Genomic DNA, 23,249 nt, shown 5'->3' with positions numbered 1-23,249 from the left:
GTTGAATCTTTGAACTCATAACTGTAACTGTCACACTGGGAATCTTGTGTGTGTGAAGCAAAAGTAATGCTCGATGCGTTTTAGATTGCGTTTGCTCAGAGACTCATTCTCTGCTCCAAGAGTTTATGTTGACATTGTTTGCTATGTGAATAGAGGAGAAGGTTGGTAAGTCGTAGGTATGGGAGGAGCTTTCCTCTAGACTAAAACTGATGCTGCATGCAAATGAAACCTCTTGCTCTGGAAGAAGACAGAGCATTATTTCTGGGATTTAAACACTTCTATCACTCTCTCAAAACTTTGATTTGACCTGTTGGAGAAAGACGTTCAGAGGTTTTTCCGTCTATGCAGCAAATCTTAATGTCTTTCAATACATGGGTTGTTTTTGAATAGTCTGGATAGGTTCGTTAAGGTTAAAAATTGAGACTGGTTAGGATGAGAAGTTTGAACTCAAAGCTGGCTGGGAATAGCACCTACTGAAGATGATAAGACTAGTGGGATAATTGTGTTGTTAACATGAGATGACAAAATAAATCATCTTGTGGAAATTAGATATTTTGGTGTCAATGTAAGTTTTTTATATGTTGACCATATCTTAACGATACGAAATGCTACAGCCATTATGAAAGTGATACTCAAATGTTGAAGCAGTAACCTTATAATACAGTTGCTTAATCTCATGTTATGCAATGCAGACACTCTTTCTACATTCATTAAGTTTCACTCACCTTGGTATGCCGGATGCTTGAAGTGGCTCCAACTGAAGGCAGCCCAGCCTATTTTCGGATAATTACCCAAACACTTGCTTATGCGATCATTGAGTATGGAAACTAAAAAACGAGATGGTGATGTCACAGCAAAGGTAGCTTACATGGAGGCACCAAGTTACTCGGCTAGATGCAGCTGAACCGGGTTTGATTCCCAACCACGGCTAATTTATTCTGCTCTTCTTCTTGTCAAGCTACTAATAAATAAAGTCCTCTAAAGCTAAAAATTGTTTAAAAATACTAATAATAAAAACTTACATTGTCTTTACAGAGTAGCAACTGTAAATTTTACACCTACAACAGAATATACCTGCATGTAAAAAGGTCATATACGTAAATGATCAAGCGTGCTTCATTTCTTCACATTAGACTCTTAAGCAGTACAATGTGTTTATAGATGTATGCTTTACATTTAAACTTACATTTCCTTATTTTTAAAGAAAACAAACTGATACATTATACTCCGATACTTTTATTCTGAGACAACGATAGAGGTCTGCATCCTCTTCTTATATTTCCTAATTCATCCCCCTCTCTCTTTACCTATTCTGCCCTTTTCGCTGCCCCTCTCCTCCTTCGAGCCGTCTCAGTCGGAGCGGAGGATTAGCCGAGACAAAGAGGGATGCTGGATCTGCCGCTCGCTGAACACAGAAACAAGAAGAAGACGGTTGTTTTCTCAGCATGAACACATACTAAGCCTATTGTTTCTGTGATATTCTCCTGTCATGCTGAATATAAAACAATCCTCAAAGTGTAGCTTACTGTCAAAAGGTTAACTATTTAACAAAATTTACCACACAAAGAACGAAGCTGCAGGATAGCAAAGTTTCCAACAAATGCATGAATGCAGAAGCTTGTGAGGACATTAAGTTGTGTGTAAAGGGTACTCAAAGCAGGATGGCTTGCTCCCAAACTACAGTCCTTTTGAATTGCTACCATGAGCCTTCCTAATTTAGCATGGATTAAATAACCATCTTTGCCTTCCCACAACATCGCTGTCATTGCTTAATTCAGGACTCCGATCTGTTTGTGTGCAGCACGATATGGACTGAAGTCATGGCTGCCCAGAAGGACGATGGAATGTTTGTGTTTAGTTTTAGTCATTTTTGCCTCCCTGTTTCTTGTTTGTGAGCTAAAGTATTCCCTCTGCAACAAGAGCAGAATTCCCGTTGGTCTGCTGGTGGAATTGCACAACCAATAAGTGATTGGAGAGTGAATGAATTACAGCCTGGAGACCCTTAATGAGGCCTCGAGAGGGGGGCGGGGGGGAGGTTGTCAGAAGAAGGGTTGGGGGGCTGGTGGTGGTGCAGGTGAAAGCAGCTGCAGCTTTTTCTCTGAAGAAAGGCCTCTTTGCTCCTCCTCTTCAATCCCTTTCACGTTCTTATTTCTCTTGCTTCCCCGGTCTTGCTGCGTCAACCTTGTGCTTCATTCTCAGTCCTCCTTTGCCTTTGACCTCCTCTTATTTGGCACCCACCCGTCCTCATTAGGGACCCCTGACACAGCGCATGCACAGTCCTTTGTGTGGCACTGCCATTTTATTGTCAGCTTAAATGATAAATCCATGTCAAGAGACTGATTTAATCATTACAGAGGATGCACATGTTCAAGATTCCCTTATTTTTTCCTAATTCTTGCTGCCGCCGTTTGTGTGATTTGTGATTGTGTGTTTATTAAGCAGAGTCTTTGAAAAGAGTGTGGGAAAGCAACGAAAAGCCCGCTGAGCAACTCTGCTGCCAGTCCACTTCTACTCAAGCATGAACATCCTGCCAGGGTGGCCTTTTTGTGCTGTTTTTCCATCCCAGCGGCAAAGCGGCGCTTGGCGACAGAGACCGTGAGAGGAATCGTAGAGCAAAACAAAAAATGTAATGTGTGTGTGTGGCCTTGTATTTGATACACTGTAAGGCCCATTTAAAAGAAAAATCTCACTTTTCCTTATGGTCCCATAAGAAGAAATGCTGGTTTTGAGTTTGGATTTATGACTAAAGTGTTAATTGAGTTTAAGTTAGGTTTAGGCGGCAGAAATTAATGAAACATGAATGGAAGTCAATGCAAAGTCCCTGTTAAGATATAAAAATACACAATGTGTGTGTGTGTGAGAGAGATAAAGTCATTTCAGGAGATCAAGCTATGCTGTCACTGTAGATTTCTTTGCCCAGAGCTGCTTACAACAAAAAGATTTAATGACGTTTGAAGGCACTGACAGCCAGATGGACTCTGTGCTGTCACTGCTTGAGTCAGTTTTTACCTTTTAGAAAAGCCATTTAGGGTGAAATAAGGAAGACGTTTCCTAAAGTTGAAGCTTTATCGCTGATTTTTTGCGTGTTTTTGTATATAGACTTGTTAAAACCAAAGCATAAAAAAAAAGAAAAATCTCCTCTCTGACTGCTCAGTGAGATTTGACATATTGTACGGTGAGCGTGGAACATCTGAGGATCCGGCTCTGAAATCTCCTTGGGGTCCGACTGACAGCTGGACCCCGAGATTCCAACAGATGCTGCTGCAGCAACAGAGCAACGAGAAGTCCTTTCCGCTACAGCGGAGGATAAAAAGATGATTTAAAAGAGAAGTGAGCCAAAGGGAGACCGTAACAAACACTAAGTGAGGAAGAAACTAGTTTCAGCAGCATATCTGGTCCACTCAGACATGATGCAGGTCGAATAAATAAGAGCAGCGTTTACGACCACGAGAATGTTTTATACCTCCACTTCTGCTTCTGTACTTTTTGCTTCCAAGAAGATACTCTGATAGTAACACACATTCTCCTGCAGGGTTTGGGAGATTTTTGCTTTCTGACAACCGTACTCCACAGTTTAGGCTTAAAAAGAAAACAGGATTTGTTTTTTCTAATGTAGAAACCTCTATCAGCTAAATGATGCAAATGTTGAAAAGTCAGAACTATCTCATGAAAACATCTGAACTCCACCTTGTTTAATTTGCAAAGGCCTGGCATTTTGACAGGGGCTTATGCACACTTTTAAGAGCAGCTCTGAAATATTTTTCTGAAAGATACTGGTGGTTTATAAATGAGTAAAATATGCTATCAAAATCTGCACTGTTAAAATAAATACCTTAGAAATTCTGAGGAATGACCAATTTATAAAAGATTGTGAAAAAATGTTTCACCTTGGAAGCAAAACATAAAGAAATCTGAAAATGACTCAAGATTTCTGCACAGAGTTGTGTTAGCAGTAAACAGGTATCTTTGATTTTTTTTTTTCATGTGAGAGCAAAACTCCAAAGAGCAGCATGTGCTCTTGTTTTTCTTCACGCGTGAACTCATGTTAACAAGAAGGGGAGGGAGATGTGTGTGTATGTATGTGTGTGTGCGTGTGTGTGTGCGTGTGTGTGTGTGTGTGTGTGGAGGCTCTCCTTTGCTTGTTCGTCTGTCACGTGAATTATTTAAATCCCACAACAATTAGAGCTGAAATCTGTTATCGGCGCCCTCCGTTAGCAAACCTCTGGTGTCTCTGCCTCGCTGCGATGCGTCCCTGAACCCCCCGTGTCTGAGCTCAGCGTGAGTCTGGATGAAGATCACAGGCTCCGAATCTTAAACACACATCCGAGCAGAACAAAGAGTCGTGCCCATCAGACGTCTTCATCACAGAAGCATATGTTTGCTCTGAACGGACTTTATGCCGTCTTGATATACGTAAAGTCTCTAAGTTGTGCTGTGGATGTTAGTCTGATTTTCGGTCTGATCTTTAAAAATAGTCTAATAGCAGAGCATGTTAAGATTCCCGTATCAGACCTGAACTCCATATTCAGAGTTTATTTTTTCAAATCTCACCTCTGCAATCCCCTCTGGCGATTACTCCTCTGTTTATGATTCGTCCACTTCTCCTCTCTTCATCCACTTATTTTTTATTGCAACAGCAAACTGCCCATTAGTGCAGAGAGCAAGCTCATCTTTTGTAGGCGAGTGCTTTTGTGTTAGAGCTTTGATGCTGATATGACATTTTGTCTCCTCTGTAACTTTGAAAACATTTTTTTTCAAATAATTAAAGCGTCCATCCACATTTATTGGCCTCCTTTGTGTAGAAGTATGAAGTATTAAATATGAAAAACTGCACTAAAAAGCAGAGTTTGTTTATTCACGGATCAAATCTCTCAAATTAACAAAGATCACAACCTCGATTTCAAGGTCTTTGGTCAGAGGCCTTTTTCACTGGTGCTGGAGAGCCTTCTGGCCCGCAGCATCACTATCCAAATGCACTTCTTATAGATATCTGGATGATATCTATACATGTAATTTGCTTTTTGGGGTAAATAAAGCTCTTTTTGAAAAAAAATGTTTTCTGCTTTATATAAATTAGTTTATTTATATAAAAAACATAAGTGATGCCTAAGATGTTGTCATTCTTGACCCTCACATGTTCAAGTTCCATATTGGCCTTTGCACACACTGTTTGTTTGAACTGAATGATTAACACTCTTGGCAGGTTAAGACACAACATCTGCTGGTTGTCTTCAGTAAATCAGCTATTAGTGAATACTATTTATTTGGAACATAACCCAACTGAACAAAAAAACAGATAAATAAGCTCTGAAAGAAAGAGAATTTCCATCCAATCAGAGCTGAAAAACTTTAAAAACAATATTTTGCAGAGATTTAAAATGACTATCTGTTTATTTCAGCACTAAAAAAGTTTCATCCTATTTGCTTTTGGATCTGAATGTATTATCCAAGAAAAATAGATGTTTGACTGCTGCATTATTAATGACCTGCAGGCACCAAAGCAATGAAAGATCAACAAAAACATTAAAAATATATATACATATATTGTACTCTACTGCGACAGACTGGCGACCTGTCCAGGGTGAACCCCGCCTCTCGCCCCGGAACGTTAGCTGGAGATGGGCACCAGCACCCCTCCCGACCCCACTGAGGGACAAGGGTGTCAAGAAAATGGATGGATGGATGGATATTGTACCCTAAATAAGATGCGATAAAGGCTTGAAGCTTGTCCTGTCACTTTAGTTAATCTGTTTATATACGACTTGAAAGGACGGCAGAAACAAGGCCGGGGTCCTGAGTGAAGTTTTTTTCTGCTGTAAATGCAGTTTTGTGGATCAACTGTCTATTAATACCTTTCTGATAATGTTTATTTTCGGCTGCGGAGAGCCATGTCACAGAGTGCATCCAGCAGCTTGAGAGTGACATTCAGACCTTTTCTCAGCTGCACATTTTATGGGTTTGCAAGCATCACTTGGTTGTGAGACTACAAAATAGCTAGCAGGGCACATAGATCGCTGTTAACAATGCGGGTTTCTTCAGGCCACTAAGAAGGATTTTGAAAGCTCCTCAGTTTTATATCAGCAACCTTGACATCGTCTCTGCCTTCACATCACCAAAGCAATTCAGAAACAATGGGATACGTACTGAAGACAGGAGAAATCCTGATTACTATGCTGCATTCCTGAGTGCGCGTGGGTGTGTGTGTGTGAGCAGTGAAGCTCATTCATCTCTGTCTCGGTTTGGACCTGCGGGGTGGATCTCCACTGGGATGCTTTGGTCCAGCTCTGCTAAGAAAGCGCACACGCAGTCCAATTTCTACTTATTTATGCCACACTCTCTCTCTCTCTCTCTCTCCCTCTTTCTCTCTCTTTCTCTCTCTCTCTCCTTTTCCCTCTCAGTTTATTTCCTGCCTCTCTCTCATTCTGCCTTTTCGGCTTCCTCTCCCACTTATTGACCTTGGTTTGTCCCTCCTTTCCTCTGATAGCGACTCACACGCATTCTTACATAACGTTTTTCTTAGAGCCTAGACCTTTATAATTATTTTTATGTAGGTTTTGTTAGCTGGAAATAGAGTTGTCACTTGTTGCGGGTCATAATTAGGCACACTTATAGTTGTACTGTAAAACTTGAGCATGCCTAAGCCACAGAGCAAAACTTTACTTTTTTCTTTCTCCCCTTTTCTCTTCACAGCGATCTCCTGTCTTCGGGATATCAGGAGAGGCATTTATCAGAGAATGGGAAGATCGTCGTCACCAATGTAAGATAATAAAAATCATTCTCACTACATTAATGTGCAGCTGGGATGTGAACCACAGCTATCAGCTCAAAACTTCCCTTGACGTTTTACTTTTGTTTTGATAATTCCCCATTCTTTCTAATATAATTTCAAAGCCAATGATCAAAATGCTCACTTTGTTTATCAGTGATCCTCAGGCGTTTGCATACACTCACCATCAGTTATTGTAGACACTCAGAGATGCATTTGAACCCTTGAAAACACACCAAACAATTACAATGAAGTTTAAAATTAAGATGTTGGACACATATTATTGGATATCAAATATTTACATACACCCCCACTCATATTTTCAATGAATGTCCCTCAGGAAGGTGCAGAAACAACAGTTGCTTTTTGTTGTTGTCAACAAGGACTTTTGCATTGCTGTGACTGGATCTTTGGCCACAAAAAATAGGGATATCCAGCTCTCCAAAATGCTTAAAGTTTCCTATGGAGAGGTCGGCTAGGGGCTTTTAAACAAATGGGTCATTAAACTACCTAAAAACATTTCAGAAGCTTGTATTTTGCTAATGGGATGGCTAAAGAAAGCATGAAGTTTTCCTCCAGCTCGCTAGAGGACATTTATCCAAGTATTAGTTGAGAATATATGCCTGATATTGACCCTGTTAAATCAGAGAAAATCCAAATGAAATGAAATGTAAACTTAAAGTCAAACTTGTTGCACCAAACATCTGGCAAGGGATCCATGGAGACTATTTGCATATTGCATTTTCAAAAAATATCTGCCAGCCTCTCATGTTACTTATTTGTCGGATCAATAAACCCAGTAACTCTCTGTACGTTGAAGCAAATAAACGAGCAGAACGCTTTCAGAAAACACGCTCTCCTTGAAAAAGAAAAACCAGGAAACATCTGTTCTGTCACAACAAAGCTAAAGTAGAAAACTTCACACAGAGTCTGAAGAAAAAGGCAATTTTTACGAGTGTCTTTACAGTGTCATGGATGAACTGTGAATTTCTAGAGATCGTCGGCTGTAGCTTAAACCTTCAGCTACTCTGAAACCAGATTAAGATTGCTGCGATAATCCAGTGAAATCTACACTGCTCAGTTACAGGACGCCCACTCAGATGTTATGTGACACCGCTCTGTAAGTGGGTGAGGATTCATAATGCTCAGGATTTCCTCGGCTAAGCAGCAGATTAGTGGTAATATCAGATGTTTTAGAGAGAATGATCCAAATTAAGTCAACAGATCTAGTAAAATATGGCCACCGGTAATTATAATAGTCGATATAAAGCGGTGAATTAATTCACGTTGCTGATGAATGTCCAGAGGAGAAAGAGTTTTCTTTCTGGCTGAACAAAAAGCAACACCTCTTTCCGTTTTAAATGTCTGCTTTCAAGGAGGTTAACTCGAGACAAGCCTCCTGTGTTTGTGTGTGGCGTGTAAAGGTCAACGTGTCCATCAGCCGCTGCTTTGATAGATCCGGGCCAGGATTTGTTCTGCTCCGGTACGGCATCCGATATGAGACAGAGTGCCATCCTGTTAAATGTGCTATCAGGACTCCAGAAGTTGTATTTAATGCAGTTAGCTCAGGGCGGATCACGGCGTTCATCACGGCACACAACGTTTTCTCACAAACCTTTAGAAGGATTTTTAATCTGTTTTGCTACAGGAAGGATGGAAATGATAAAAACTTTCCTTTTCTGGTTACAGTTTTCTTTCTTTAATATTAATATTATATCATATTCATTATATCATATAGAATGGTTGTCCTTCAAGATGCATTTTCTCTGCGTAAACAAAACAGGTATTACTACAACATATTAATCATTTCAGAGAATTAATGGATGTACAAGTTACTGGAAACATGATTTCACACTGATAAACTAATTATTAATTACTCTTGTCATTATTATTGAAGAGTATTTATTGTAAATTAAGCCTAATCACATGTTAAAATGACTTGCTGCTGTTTTTAAAGCTCTACATGATGCTTAATGTAAGTGAAGTTTGTATGGGAAGCATTTAAAAGAGCTGCTGGAGGTGATTTTGTTTTATTATGTGTTGTGTTTTATTACCCACATCCTGTGTCCAGCCTTAAATGCTTAGCTGTGCATTTTATTTGATTACTTATTTGTGGTGGAACAAGGAGATCCCAGGTCTGAGCAGCTTAGCGACATGGTAAATGTGCACATGGTGAACGTTCCCCATTTGGTTTCTCCTCTTCTGATGAGAAGTGGAGCAGAAGGTTCGGTACGACAGGAAGAGGAGAGACTCTGGGATAGTGGAGCACAGCATCACTTATAAATAGCCTGCTCTGTTTTTATGATTTTGCGCACATTTTCTGTGCCTTCAACAACCTCCTTCCTCTTCATCTGCAGTTTTAGGTTCATCTGAATGACTTTCAGATTCCCTTCCATCTTATATATTGACTCAAAATTTCTGTCTGTATGGATGTCTTTCCATCTTGTTGCTATAAAGTATTGCTTTATTTTTGCAAGTTTCACTCGTGTTATAAATGAGAATTTATTCCCTGCTTGTTTTACATTGTAAGTGTAATTGCCACTGATTGAAGGGGAACAAGAAAGACAATGAAATAACTTGAAGTTTTTTGGTTTACTGAACCAAATTTATGTAGACGAGCTCCAGAGTCTTTAATTCATACTCAATTATCCTCATGAAGACTTCTTTATTAACACATTTATTCCCAAGGCCTGTTTAAAAGCACATATACTTTATGGTTTTCTAACAAGATGCTTGTTGCTTCTTTGAAATCCTTCATGTCTCAATTATTTTATTGTGCAGTCCTCTGTGGAGCCGTGATGCCATAAACTAAAATAAAAAAACATAATACACCTATTTTTACTAGGACATATCTAATCTGACTGTGTATTCCTGTGACTCTCCAGGTGTTTAGACAGAACAGAGCTCGTCTTCTCGTCAAAACTTTAAACTCCAACTATTATGTAAGCAGCATTTTATTTACAGGGAACCAATGAAGGTGGAAACTGTTGACACCAACTCTACAGCCTCTATGGGTAGAAGCACGAGCAGTGTTGTAAAAACAGTGTTTGCATGTTTGTCACATTCCAGCGTTTCAGAACATCAAACTAATTTAAATGTTATTCAAAAACAACACAAGTAAACTTAGCAGTCTGCCTGCACAAAGGTCTGATCTGCAAAGTACTGATGAACTTGTAGAGTGATAATAAATCCAAGTCTTCACTGACGCTTTTTTTTGCATGCAAATGCTTACATGCATATTTCTTTCACAAAGCCATATGAGACACAACTGAGGGACAGTAAGAGGTCTGGATGAGGAAGAACGTCTGCTGGTGTCCACAGGGTTAGACTTTAGAGCAGTAATTGATCCTCTGATAAAAGCTTCCTGTCTAATGGCTGGTAGGCAGCAAGAAATGGAGCAGGAGAAGGGCAGAAGAGCACTTAGACATCAAACTCATCTGCAGACAATAAGTGTATGTTTATGCTCAACAACATGCACACTCACACACAGGAGGATGGAGAAATTTCTGGTGGAGATGGAAAACACATTACAGAGGACCTGGCATGGAGGCTCATAGTTTGGAGAAGCTGACAGATAGCGTGTTATTCCACAGATGGGATCATGTGAAAGTGTTGAGGCACAGATCAACACAGCGTCACGTTTACGCTCACGTGTTTTGAAAATCAGTGTGATTGATCGCTCTTGTTGGAAGGCGGTAACAAGATGTCTGGAAGGTTTGAGTCGGCGCCATGCCTTCGAACGTAACCCGACTGTGTTTTGCACGCAGGGAGGAGAGCACTGCTACTACCAGGGGAGGGTCAGAGACGCGCCTCGCTCCTTCGCGGCGCTCTCCACCTGCCACGGACTGCAGTGAGTATAAACGCCGTGGACGTAACTTTTTCCCTGCTAATGTTGCTCCCTCTGTGTGTTCAGGTTCAGGTCTTCCTGCCTCATCGGGTCAATGTAATTAGTTTTCTCCAGCCGTTACTGCCTGTCTGCATTTTGTGTTAAAAGGGTTATCATTCGCACAGACGGCTACTTCTTCCTCTCCTCTTTTCCCTCCACTGCTCTTTCTTCTTCCTAATGTTGGTATTTTTAGCATTCCTGCTTGAAAGCGGTGCTCTGTTCAAGAGAAGAGTGAAAAGCGAGGCCTTTTGGGAGGAGTACATGTTGTACTCTAAGTCAGAGTCTTCTGCTTGTACATGGTTGGTACACAAACCGTTTATTTGTAAATCAACACTTTGTCAGGTTATAACCACAAACTTATTAGCAGTGTGTGTAAATGACCAACAAAAAGTAGTATCAAATTGCAAAGTGGAAGGTTTTGTAAATTTTGTGAGAAATGAAAATCAAAAAAGCTTGACATGCAATTGTAGTGATCCCCCTTTACTCTGATACCCCAAAATAAAATCAAATTCGATCACCTCCATTCAGAAGTAATTGTATTAATCAGCAGAGTGTGATTTAACCTCCGTAGAAATCCAGCTGGAGGTTGTTGGAGAGCATTATTTAACAAAGTTTTAGAGAAGTTTAAAACAAAGTTAGGTTAGAAAAACGTATCTCAAGCTTAGAACCACTTACATAAAACTGTTCAGTTCATCTTGACATCAAAAAAGCTGTCAAGGCCTGGACATTCACCTAAACCGAAAGAACAAACAAAGAGAGTGCTGATAGGGGAAACAATGAAGAGGTTCACAGTAAGTCTGAAGGATTTGCACAAATCCACAGCTCGGTTGGGAGAACGCAGAAAAACATCTAATATTTTTGAACTCCTCAGATCTGGCCTCAGTAGAAGAGACACGAGAAGAAAACCACTGCAGGGAAAGAAAGCCATGCATAGAAAATGTGGAAGAATTGGTTCTGATCAAAATAGATTGTTTTGATCTGCACGCAAAATGCTTTGTTGCAGAAAACCTACACTGCACATCACTCTGAATACATCATCCCCATGGGAAAACACGGTGGTGGCAGCATCATGATGCAGGACGCTTTTCTTGTGCGAGGACAAGAAAGTTGGTCAGAACAGATGGAAAGATGGATCTAAATACGGAGCAGCTTTATGTTCACCTTCCAGCAGGACAATGAACCTAAACATATCAAATGTTTTACCTCAAAGCATATTCATGTGCTAGAAGGATCCAGCCTTCAGTATTTAGTTGTGCAATACTTATTTGTGCTGTTCAAACTTTAATCCAATCAAAAATCGATGGGATCACAGACAGTCTCCATAAAATCAGACTGAGCTTGAGCTGTTTTCCTAAGAATATGGGGCAAAAACTTCTGTGTCTAAATGTTCAAAGCAGGTGCAGACAAACCCCAAAGACTTGCAGCATCAGTGGCAGTACATATTTTCTACACAACTTCTGATTTTTATTTGTAAATAAAAGTGCTTTCTTTATTTTCTTCCAGTTATAAATCAGATGCCTCTTTGTGTTGCTCCATCCCAATAAAATTTACTGAAATTTTTGGTTGAAAAAAAGTGTGAAAACATTAAACGTGAACAAATGGTTTTTGCAAGGCGTGTGGCGTTATTCTGAATAACAGTGATTAGTTCTTTGTAAATCTTGCTTTAGTTCCAAATGAAAGGCTTGAGATGAAGAAAATAACATTTTAATGAATTCTTTGATAGCCCAACAGTGAGTATTTAACACACTCATTTTCACATTGTCGAGAGTTCACACTAATTATCGCCTTCAGTCGTCTCCTGAAACATTACGATTCCCACTCCACATCTATCAAAGCTTGTTTCTACTCATCGTGTCCCTCTTCGTCACAAAGTCAGGCTAAATAAGCCAAAACATTCAGAGCAAACATGTCATTTCAGCTAATTATTGCGAATGTCTGAGGTATTTTTCCTACCTGCTGATTAGGCTGAGCAGCAGAGCTCAGGCCTGGAGTCACGTTTGCATATTTCATGGGACTATGGCACAGCAAATTATGTAATGGTGCGTGTGCTATAATGAAAACACAGGCTATGAATTAATCAAATTTTAAGCATTCCACAAACTGAGCATATTTAGGACATGCGAGGCAATAACATGAAAATCTTTTGCTGCTTTTATGGAAATGAAAACAAATATATAAGCCGGCCGTGTACAGCGCTGTCAGAGGTGTTTCCTCCATCCTGAGTATCATTTTATACATTCTGTTCTCTCCTCCAAATGTTTCCTCCTCTGTCTCTACCTCTTCGTCTCTCTCTCTTTCTCACACACACACACACACGCACGCACACGCGCACACACACACACACACACACACACACACACAAAAACCTTTATCTGGGTTTCAATAGGCTTCACTTAACATGAAGACGACATTAGTAGAACATCTTGACTAAAAGGATATCTAAAACAATAGGCTTTAATATTATCTCAGATATATTTATTTTTAATTGACAACAGCTGTTTTCATTTTAATGCAACAAGCACATATTTTACACTACGTCCTGTCTTAACTTTGGACCTCAGTTTTCATTGTCTTCACTTTGGACAGTTTTTGTGTTTGTTATGTTGCAACTTTTTACTTAGCCAAGATAAAATATACCCTCCCAAAAGCAAGTTTCCACATGTACTTGCTCCTGGTGACGTCACAAAAGGCTTGAAGACTGGCTCTAGTTCTTTAGGTACTGTAATAAAGTAAAAACATATAAATAAATAAATAAATAACAGCATTAATTTGGGTTATTTATCCAGAAAAAACAAAATAGGGATTCATTGTTCAGCCAAATATTCACCATGCTATTCACTCATTTAGTTTAAGTTTTACACTAAATATTTAACTGGCTGGTTTAATATTTATTTCACATTTGGTAGCATGAAGTTAGAGATTTAACCTCATGGTCCCACTAAATAAATCTGTCCGTGTTTATCGTAAGTGCATTGTTGGCCCCGGACAGAGAGTATGTTTGTGCTGAAGGTGAGCCGGAGGTCAGAGAGGATGAAACAGCCTGAGAGTAAGGAGATAGATTGTGTGTCCCTGCAGCGTTTTGACCCTCCTGACTTCACAGTTTGACCTGAACAATCTGCTAAAAGCTCCAGATAAAGCTAATTAAAGGCTGCTGTCTGATGGTGAGCACATTTACTCATAAGGACGCGACACGCAGAAGTCCTTCACCCGTCAGCTTAAAGTCAAACTGATTAATCATTTTTCTGTATGGTTTTCAGTGTGTGATGACGAGGCTTGTGTGTGTCTGTGTGTTGCTGCTTTGTTCGGTTTTCTACATTAAACTCCGTTGACAGTTTCACTGTCTCTGCTTTGTCTTGTTTAATGTGTAAAAGACACTTTGGTTTTATTGCATATTCTGAACAGCAACATCTTCTCATTTTTAGTTAAATGGTGTTGCAGAGTTGGACTGAAGAATAATTTCAGCACCGCCTCGGTACTTATTTTGAGCTGTTTTTGAATTTTGGCCCACTCCTCTTTGCACAATTGATTTAATACCTTATTTATCAGATCTATCAGATTTGATTGTTAAAAGTCTGGTTTGTCTGGACTTTAACTAGGCCACCATAGTTATGGGCTGGATCAGTTCTGATCCAGCCCATAACACAAGGTTGACGCTTGTGTTAGTTTGTCTCAGCACTTGTTTTCTTCTTAGAACTCCACTGTAAATGCTAAAAAAAATTCTTGTTGTTGGATCTTGAACTCCGACCTTTACTGATGAATGCGACGCCTCAGGTTTGTTCTGGGTTCTGTTTTGATGAGTATTTAATCTGCTCTTGGAGTAATTTCTCCATTTTTGGATAATGGCTCTTGCTGGAAATGGTTTAGCAACACTTTCCACACAAATACATAAATTACTTTATCTGTTCTTGAATTTCTTTCCCTTCTGTCATTGCTTTTAAATATTTTCTAGTTTTCCTTATGTTTTCAAACAGGTTTTGATTTTTTTTTCTAAAGTTTTGGCAACAGTCAGCCAACTCGTGTAGCTGGTGAAATTGATTTTACTTTCTAAACATTGTGGTTATTAATCACAGTTATGATTTAACAAAGGAGGGAGTTATATTCTCAAGTAGAAGCAAGTTTGTTAGGATAGCCTTTTTCTTCTAAAAACACCTGACCATTTAAAAATTGCATTTTCTCATGTTATCTTTGTCTCACGGTAAAATTATCTTAAATATTTGAGTGTGAGAAAAACCCCCCCACAAAAACAGAATAAATCTGTAACATAGCATTTACTTTTTCTCACCACCTGGTTTACAAACAAAGAAATATCCGAAGAAAAGGCAACATTTGTTTTGCTGTAGAGCGTTTTAAAATGTCGTTACGAGGGAAATCTCATAGGTTTAATTCTTCAAAGTGACCCAGCAGCACATTAAACCTCTTGAGCAAGCACTGAAATGACTAATCCATCACACTGGCATTAATAATGACGAATAAAACCCCAGAAACTCGGTATTGCTGCCCTCTCCTCACCCTCCTCCTTCTCTTTTTCAGTGGGATGTTTTTCGATGGCAATCACACCTACATGATTGAACCTGGAGGACAGGCCAACAACAGCGTAAGTGCTCTTTAAACCCACATATGTACTGTGGAGACGGCTCGGTTCACTCAAGACTGTTCATTTGTTTTCCTCACATCTCTTTACGTCCAGCTGGGACATAACTGTGGTACATAAACAGGTTTGGAGCAGATTTACAAGAACTCTTAAGAATCTACACACAACTGTAGCAATCCTGGGTTTTTATGACATAAATCAATTAGACCATAGTAATCATCTCAAAGGTTTATAAGCATATCTTGTAAAATTCAACAGAAAAACAAATCCGATAGAGAAAACCTCGATAACATTTTTCAAACTACTATTTAGTTGAATCATCTTTTGATTCAATTTCAGCTTTCAGTTTTCCGTTGTTGGTAGAGGTCATGATGTTCCATGGATTTAGGTGCATGGAAATAAAAGCTTTTGTAAGCTTTTAGAGCTTTTCTCACTTCTTTTAAGCACATTGATGTTAAGTGCCTGTTCAGTCTAATCTGGTTGCACAGTTGTGCTAGTTTGACATTAAACAAAATGCCTCGTTATCAGTTAGTAACGGCAGTAAATGCAAACCCTGCTAGTTCTGGGACGTACCATTAACTGCGTCTGTTCCAGAAATAGAAAAACAGCCAGCACATTTAAACAAAACCTCAGTGGGATCGAAACACAGAGTCAGCATGAGTCCAGCTGACCATATGGTAAATCCTTCTGGCCTTCCACCATCAAGGCAGAAAAAGTTACACGAAACATAATTAAAAAAGGCCTCAGAAAAGCCCTTCAGCTCAATTTTCTGTCTGTAAACACACTACCAGTCCCGTCGCTCAGTCACATCCGTTGGACACCAAGTGACCGGTGGGTAAATAAAAAACCACAAAGTCTTCCTACTTGGGGCGTCCAAGTGGCTAGCAGCAGCACATTATAATATTTAGTAATATGCAAACTTTTAGTCCAGCAGCTGAGAACATGATGCTCTTATGCTGGAACAACGTGGAAAATATATTTTGATGCTGGTCTGCAGGAAGCACCACATGTTCTGTCCTTTCATCATTCATTCATGTTTGCCCCCCCTCCAGTGTTTACATCACTGGTGAAACCTAAAAAGTGCCTCCTTTAAGACTTCAATGAGAAATAAGATGCAAATCTGGTGTTTGTATTTAATGTATCTGTAAAGAAGCGTGAGGATTAGCAGTGTTTAGTTGTGGTTTGTCTTTACGGTTTATGGATTTATATGAAATATTTTTGAGATTATAAACATTAATTAAATGCATTTGTTTAAGATGAGAATTTTATTGACATAAATGCAACATGACTTTAATTAACATAACAGTAGTTTTAAAATAATTGCGGTTTGGTTTGTTTTTGTTTGACATGATCCTAATTTCTTTTGAAAAAAAAAAAGAAACCTTTTCATAGCAAACATCAGCTTAGTTTCATGCACACTGAAACACACTGGAAAGCACATTTTGAGTTTATTTGTCTTTTAGTATGGTTAACATTTCAGTTTTTGAACTTGGTATGTAATTTTCTGCACTGAACATGGAAAAAGGGTTCACTAAAATAAGATTTTGAAATTATTCTGAGTCTCTCATTGTTCTTTGTGAGATTCAAGCTAAAACACTCATCTTTGATCCGTAAATGTTTTGTTTTACATATTTATATCAATTCACTGATGTATCACTGTGACAAAATAAGAAAAAAAAACATATTATTGCTTATTTTGCGTGCATTATTGTCTCCTTTGTTATTCTGTTTATGCTGTATGTTGATCAGAGGAAGAGATGGAAGCAGAAAGCAGGCACTGAAGACGAGAGGGTGATGGTTGGAAAGGAGTGTGCCGATGGGGGGCTGGTGGTGGTGTTTTGGGGGTTTTTTGGGTTGGGGGGGGTTGCATTGGGTGCCAAATGATATACAGTTTATGTGAGCACAAGCTGGGAATAATAGTGATGCTGACAGGATGAAAAACAAAAATGGAGATAAGGGCTTCCCTGTGACCCGGGGCCAAGTTCATGTAGCTCAACCAGCTCCCGTTCATTCACACATTCACAAGCGGTGTGAATGAAAAGCATGTTACATCTCACTGCTTTTGTATTCATGAGCCGCCGGGCTGTTTGAGGTGCTGTCTCCCGTGGCAACCGAGACCCCACCCCCGCGTCTCCTTACGCCAGCATATGAAAGCCATCTGTGCCGACCCCTAATCTCCGCCGTTTACACCCTGCCTGCTGAGGCTGTGCGCTGCGTTTATCTTTTTGAACTGGGATTATTGGCTCTGACTGACGAGCTGAGGAACAAAGAATAAGACACAGTAAACTATGGTATTTTATTCAGATGTTCCTGCTCTGATAAAGATGTTCAGGGTGGTTTATATGCTACAAAAAAACCAACATAAACACTTTATTTGTAATCAAAGTGAATATAATGAACCTTGAGCCCTAAAATAAAGTAGTAGCAGAGAAGGAAGTGAGTTTTGGCTTCTCAATGTTCATTTAGATGCTTAGAAAGATGTGCAACTAGAGTCCTAGATGTTTTAGGATTGTTTTTTCAGCAGTACCTAAAATATGTGGGAGATTGAATGGATGAGTGGGTGACTGTGGAAGAAGGGGGGGATGGGCTACGTGTCAGGATGAATTCATGTGTGCCAGGACAAAAGCTTTTCCAATTTTGATGATTTTTTATGCTGTGCTTCATTTATTGTGAGTTGTGTTTAATATATAGATATAGATTGGATAGCATTCAGTCAGTCAAGGCATCAGGGAGGAATTAGAAAACAATCTTTAAGGTTTCAAGGTTTCTAAATTTCAGCTCAATCACTTGAAGGTAACAAGAGGAAAGTCTGATGAAAACAAAAGCTTTTACTTGGATGTATATTAAATGAAACCATTTTTTAAAATGGTTCTTAACCAGTTATGAATTTTACATTCAATGTCATTCAAACTATGTTTTTCTAGATCGTGAGCGGACGTTAAATGCTGACTGTAGAAGCAGAGGAGACGATATTCAAGGGAGGGATGTCAATTTAACATGCGGTTTTAAAATGACCACAAATTGATTGTAAAGTTGATGTTTTGCTGTGGATCGATTCTTCCTTCAGTGACAACTTCACCGAATGAGGTCATCAGTCTGACCTTTTACTTTACTTCTAACCCAAGATGGAGGATATTAAAACGCATCCACAAGTGTGATTTGTAATTTATTTAAAACAAAACTTTGAGAGTGTAGAAAAACATAACAGCATTATATGGACCTGAATGTTACAGAATTAAAACTGTTGCTCAGTGCTAATTTATGAGAAGCATCAAAAAGGCAACAAGGTTAAATTTGGTTTCCGCATTTGCTCCATTCATTAGACTTTTATATTTGTTTATGACACAAATGTTTAGATCCACAGGTTATATAACTTCTGCATTTGCAAAGGCAGATTTGGCACAGATTAATAATCACTTTGAGCCACAATTTCAACACAAAAGGCAGCACATTACAAAAGCATAACTCTAAGCTAAGACCAGTAAACAAAAGCAAAGTGGCACAGTATTCATAATATTAATGCATTAAAAACAGCTGCTTCTCTGTGACACAGTGGCATTAATCAGTCACTTTACAGAAAACAATGTAAAGTTGATGCTAGTCAGTGTTAATAATCAGTAGTGATAACAGAGAAATCCACTACAAAGACATAATTTTAAAGGGAATGTAACAAGTGATAAAATATATAACATAAAAACTCAGAGAAAGGGAACCAGTCAACTTGGGCTACTGGTTCCCAACCCAGCTGGAAAACCAGAGGAACAATAGGCTTTTCTTATTTCATGAGAAATGATTATATTTCTTCCCTTTTTGTAATACTAAGCTGAATGCAGTGTTTTAGGAATGTTCACTTTAAAAAAAAAACATAATCCTTCATGGAGTAGTGTTGTTTGGGTCGACTCAGGCCTGACCTACCTGGATAGAGTTTTCAAACTATATCTAGAGGCTAAATATAGCTCTCACATTATTAGCTCTGTTCTATCAGGGTCTATTAGTTTTATCAGCACTCTACTTAATGGTGCCTGACGGGCAGAGGCCTTCAGTGTGTTCTGCACTCTCACTCTGGATGGGTCAGAACAGGAATGTCGATCTCTATGGCCGACATACGTGAGCGGGTGGAGTAACGGTGGCCGGCGTAGCTGGAGGCATAACTCTGGGACGGCGCATAACTCTGGGACGGCGCGTAACTCTGGGACGGCGCGTAACTCTGGGACGGCGCGTAGCTCTGGGACGGCGCATAGCTATAGCCTTGGGAGCCTCCCATCTCTGATCCGTACCCATCTGCAGGAGAAACCTGGGACATGTACATCTGAGCAGGAGCGGGCGCCATCACATTTTGTATGTAGCCCTGCGGCGTCACAAACGGCTGCGTGTCGATGACTGTGGGGGGAAGCGCCTGTGGTGGGAATGGCTGCGGTCCATAAACCGGGGAAGGAGGGAATCCGTTGGCAGTGAGAGGCTGGGTGGACGGAGAGGAAGTCACGGGCTCCAGGGGCAGCCAGAAGGGCGAAGGCAGCTTCTTACACATGCAATACCACATGAACGTAAGTAGCGCAGCTAGCATCAGTCCTCCAGAGCAGCCTATGGATATATAGACAGCAAACCCGTCGGAGAAGATGTTGGCGTATTTACTGTTCATCTGTTTAGTGCGGAACAGGAACCAAACTGACGGCGCGATGGCGATCGCTCCCCCGAGGAACAGGAAGGTCCCAGCCACCAGATGGCAGCCGGCACTGTTGACGAGGAATCTGGTGGTCTTGATGTCCGGCTCAGGCTTGTCTGAGCAACAGCAGGTTTTACACATCCCAGACATGGACAGAAGCAAGGCTAGAGAGGCCAGCGCGAAACCTGTAGGAAGGCAGAACTGCAGGAGCCGCAGATCCAGCTGGTCAACTTTGGAGTACCACTAGAAGAAAAGGACGACACAATGGTTTCTTCTTTCAGGATTACAAAACGAGACGTTTTTAATGTACAAAAGCATATTTTTAATGTAGGTCATGTACTGTAAGGCCTAGTCCATAAGGAGCCGGATAGCTAGATTTTTATGAGATTAGGTCTTTCAACCTTGTCAACTCTGTTTAGTATCACTAAAAATTAACAAAAACTCAAACCAAAGTGGAGATCTAAGAACTCTTATTTGTGTTTGTGTGTGAACATTGGAAACTAGAGATTAAGAAGTTCACGCACTACAGTCTGCGCCAAATAAAACATCAATATATCCACTTACGTGATTTGACACATTTCCCAATCAACGTTGTCTTGTGTTTTATTAACTTTATTTTCTGACATGGTATTTAAAAGTAGTATGACCTAAATATCAAATGAACCTGTAGGTGCCAGATTTCCTTCTTAACAGGAAGTCAGTTGGTCTGAAGGATTGTGATTGGCTGACAGGTTTCAGCTTTTCCCTACGCCGCCCCCTGTGGGATTGGCAGTGTAGGGAAAACACTCAGTTGTGTAATTCAGCAAGTTTGTGTGGAAGAACATTTTTCTTAAAACCTGTGTGTACAATAGTATATTTTAAAATGATGTGATAAAGGTATTCATTTTATAAAGACACGATTACGTATGTACAGGGTGTCATATTTACGACATTGTTTTTTTTATTGACATTGTTTAGTTGTCAGACATTTTAGGACTTAATATCACAGAAATCAGAAACAAATCTAAAAATATCTAGAGTAATACCTCTGAGTCATAGTAGTAACATCCAGAATATCCATCTTGTCTCACACATTTAGCCCACAGCCCGTCATACACCGTCACATTCTTGGCGTTGCGATTAAAGGTGACGAGTCTGGTGATGCGCCACTGTGGGATCAACGCTGCCACGGCAATCCCACCCACACACACAAAGGCGATGATGAAGGCGAAGGCATTGGTAGCATGGATGTCCCGGCACGACATGGCTGGTCTTTAGAGGCCTCTGGTAGCAGAAAAGCAAAAGAAGTCACGGATAGGACAAGTTATTCCAACGTGAAGCAGAACAACTCCAACAATTGCTTTAAAAAATCCTGGAAAACAACAACGTTGCAAAGGTTCATCTGATTGACCCTGTTACTGCTGAAGTAACTGTGCCACTAGCTGACCTAGCTGTGGGCCAGCCCCTATAACACATCTATTCACCAGCATGTAGTTGACCCAATATCTACTGTCCCTGAGTGACAATGCTCTCATTTCATTAGCCAACAAAGTGGGAATGACTCTGAGTCTGAGGCAGCAGGAGCGATACCCAGCAGGGCGTCACATAAACTCCCCATTTACACAGAAACATGAATTTTATCTGCTGCTACGTGACGGCGACAGAACCCTGCTTTTATATTCAGGACAGATTATGAAAGTTAAACAAATGTAAACCAAGAGATTGTTCTGGGTTAAGATGGTGGTGATTATTACAGTACAGATGTCATTCAGCTGAAACAGTTTTACTTATTAAATCCTAGTAATTATATTTAAAGCATGTGATGAGCTAGCTTCTTGTCACCGAAGGAAAAAGTGCAGCATCAGCCTAGTTTCTAGCTTTTAATAATACATTCAGACTCAAAACTAAAGAGGAGAGAGATTTGACAGAGTCTCTAATGTCTGGAGACCTTTCATTATGTGAAATTATCTGTCTCCTAATATGTCTGTATATATATATATATATATATATATATATATATATAAATAAAATGTATTATTATTAATATTTTTGCTTAACTCATTATTAAAGGGAATCATATTTTAACCTCAAGCACTTAAGAGTAAATGTGTTTACTGTTTGTTGTTTTATCTTCTCAAATATGTCTTTGCTTTTCAATCATATCTTGTGAAGCACTTTGTACTTTTTAAATAGAGTAATATATAATGGTTATTTCATGTTACTGTGACCTTTCTATATGCTTACTGTAAATATTACTACAGCTCTATAATGGTCCCACTTTCATGTAGAAAAAATAAACTATAGTCAGCTGTATCATTTTACCCAATGAGTATTTTAACACATCTAAACTCCTCAGGTACTCTGTGGATATTTTAAAGCAAAAGCTGAATCTCTTGGTTAAGAGTCATGTTTTGATTTTTTTATCTTTCTATCTATTTGCCTGTCACTTTGCAGCTTATAGTCTGTAAATTTCCCCTCTGAAGGACAAATGAAAGATTATAACATTTATTGATTTTGGCCCTTACTTTGGGAACATCCTCTCTGAAGACCTTGTTTTACAATTATTTTCACACTATTGATTTTTTTAACCATGGTTTTCTAATAATTATCATTTTATCTACTAAGTTATACATTTAGGGGTATTATTGTTTATTGTATGCTTGTTTAGATAACTTCTGTGAAGTCTTTTGTATTATGTCTGATTGATGTTGCATGTTTTTTGACGAAATGTCATTATAATCAAGCTTAGAGCAACCATTGCCCCCACTCGTTATTGTTACCAGACAGGATGACAGTCTTACAAACAAAACCTTGAACAAATAGCAGTTTGCTAAAGTCAGGTTAACGAGAGAAAAAAAATCATAATTCTGTCACAATCACCTCTAAGACAGCTGTGATTATTGGTGTGCCACGAAACCGACCAAGCTCGACCCATTATCTAGCTTTTTCCTACTATAACCTACTTTAACAGCTTCAGAAATACACCCGGCTAACCAAACTGAGAGAATAACTTAAAAATAACAATTGTGTTTGTTAAAAACATCGGCCATTGGACGCTAATTAGCCAGCAAGACAACGGCTAAAAAAGTTAGCATTACAATAGCTACCTGTTGCATCACCATTATTTTAAATGAAACGCAAACTTATTATTTCAATGTAAGTTTAAATACCTCGTATTTCCCGAAATATGTCGTATTTTACCGTGAACGTGGTGACATTTCTGTTCACTCTCGTCTTACATACTTGAACACAAACTAAACTAACGCTGCTACAGTACAAACGGAGCGTAAACAGGATGTAGCGTGTTGACGTCTTCGGGTGTTTCCGCCCTCAGCGCTGACTCACAGGAGCTTGCTTAACCCTT

General features: G+C 39.5%; 2 protein-coding genes across 5 annotated transcripts in view; one reads left to right on the top strand and one right to left on the bottom strand.

The window, feature by feature from the left end:
• adam22 (ADAM metallopeptidase domain 22) overlaps positions 1-23,249 on the top strand; it is a 62,709-nt gene that overhangs the window by 16,228 nt on the left and 23,232 nt on the right. For all 4 annotated transcript variants that reach the window (XM_017309539.2, XM_017309540.2, XM_008431664.3 and 1 more), the window contains exons 4-6: positions 6,691-6,757; positions 10,534-10,616; positions 15,183-15,246. In XM_017309539.2, the coding sequence (XP_017165028.1) occupies positions 6,691-6,757; positions 10,534-10,616; positions 15,183-15,246 (214 nt within the window). The remainder of the gene's footprint in view (positions 1-6,690; positions 6,758-10,533; positions 10,617-15,182; positions 15,247-23,249) is intronic.
• cldn12 (claudin 12) lies at positions 18,397-23,217 on the bottom strand. Its single transcript, XM_008431663.3, has 3 exons — positions 23,056-23,217; positions 20,932-21,169; positions 18,397-20,149 (listed from the first exon to the last, which is right to left on the bottom strand). Exons 2-3 carry the CDS (start codon positions 21,148-21,150, stop codon positions 19,301-19,303), a joined length of 1,068 nt encoding a protein of 355 aa, XP_008429885.1. The 5' UTR covers positions 21,151-21,169; positions 23,056-23,217; the 3' UTR covers positions 18,397-19,300.

The sequence above is a fragment of the Poecilia reticulata genome, chromosome 16 (assembly GCF_904066995.2).
Source record: "Poecilia reticulata chromosome 16, P_reticulata-male-v2, whole genome shotgun sequence".
NCBI classification, from domain to species: Eukaryota; Metazoa; Chordata; class Actinopteri; order Cyprinodontiformes; family Poeciliidae; genus Poecilia; species Poecilia reticulata.
This window is presented reverse-complemented; position numbering and strand designations above follow the sequence as displayed.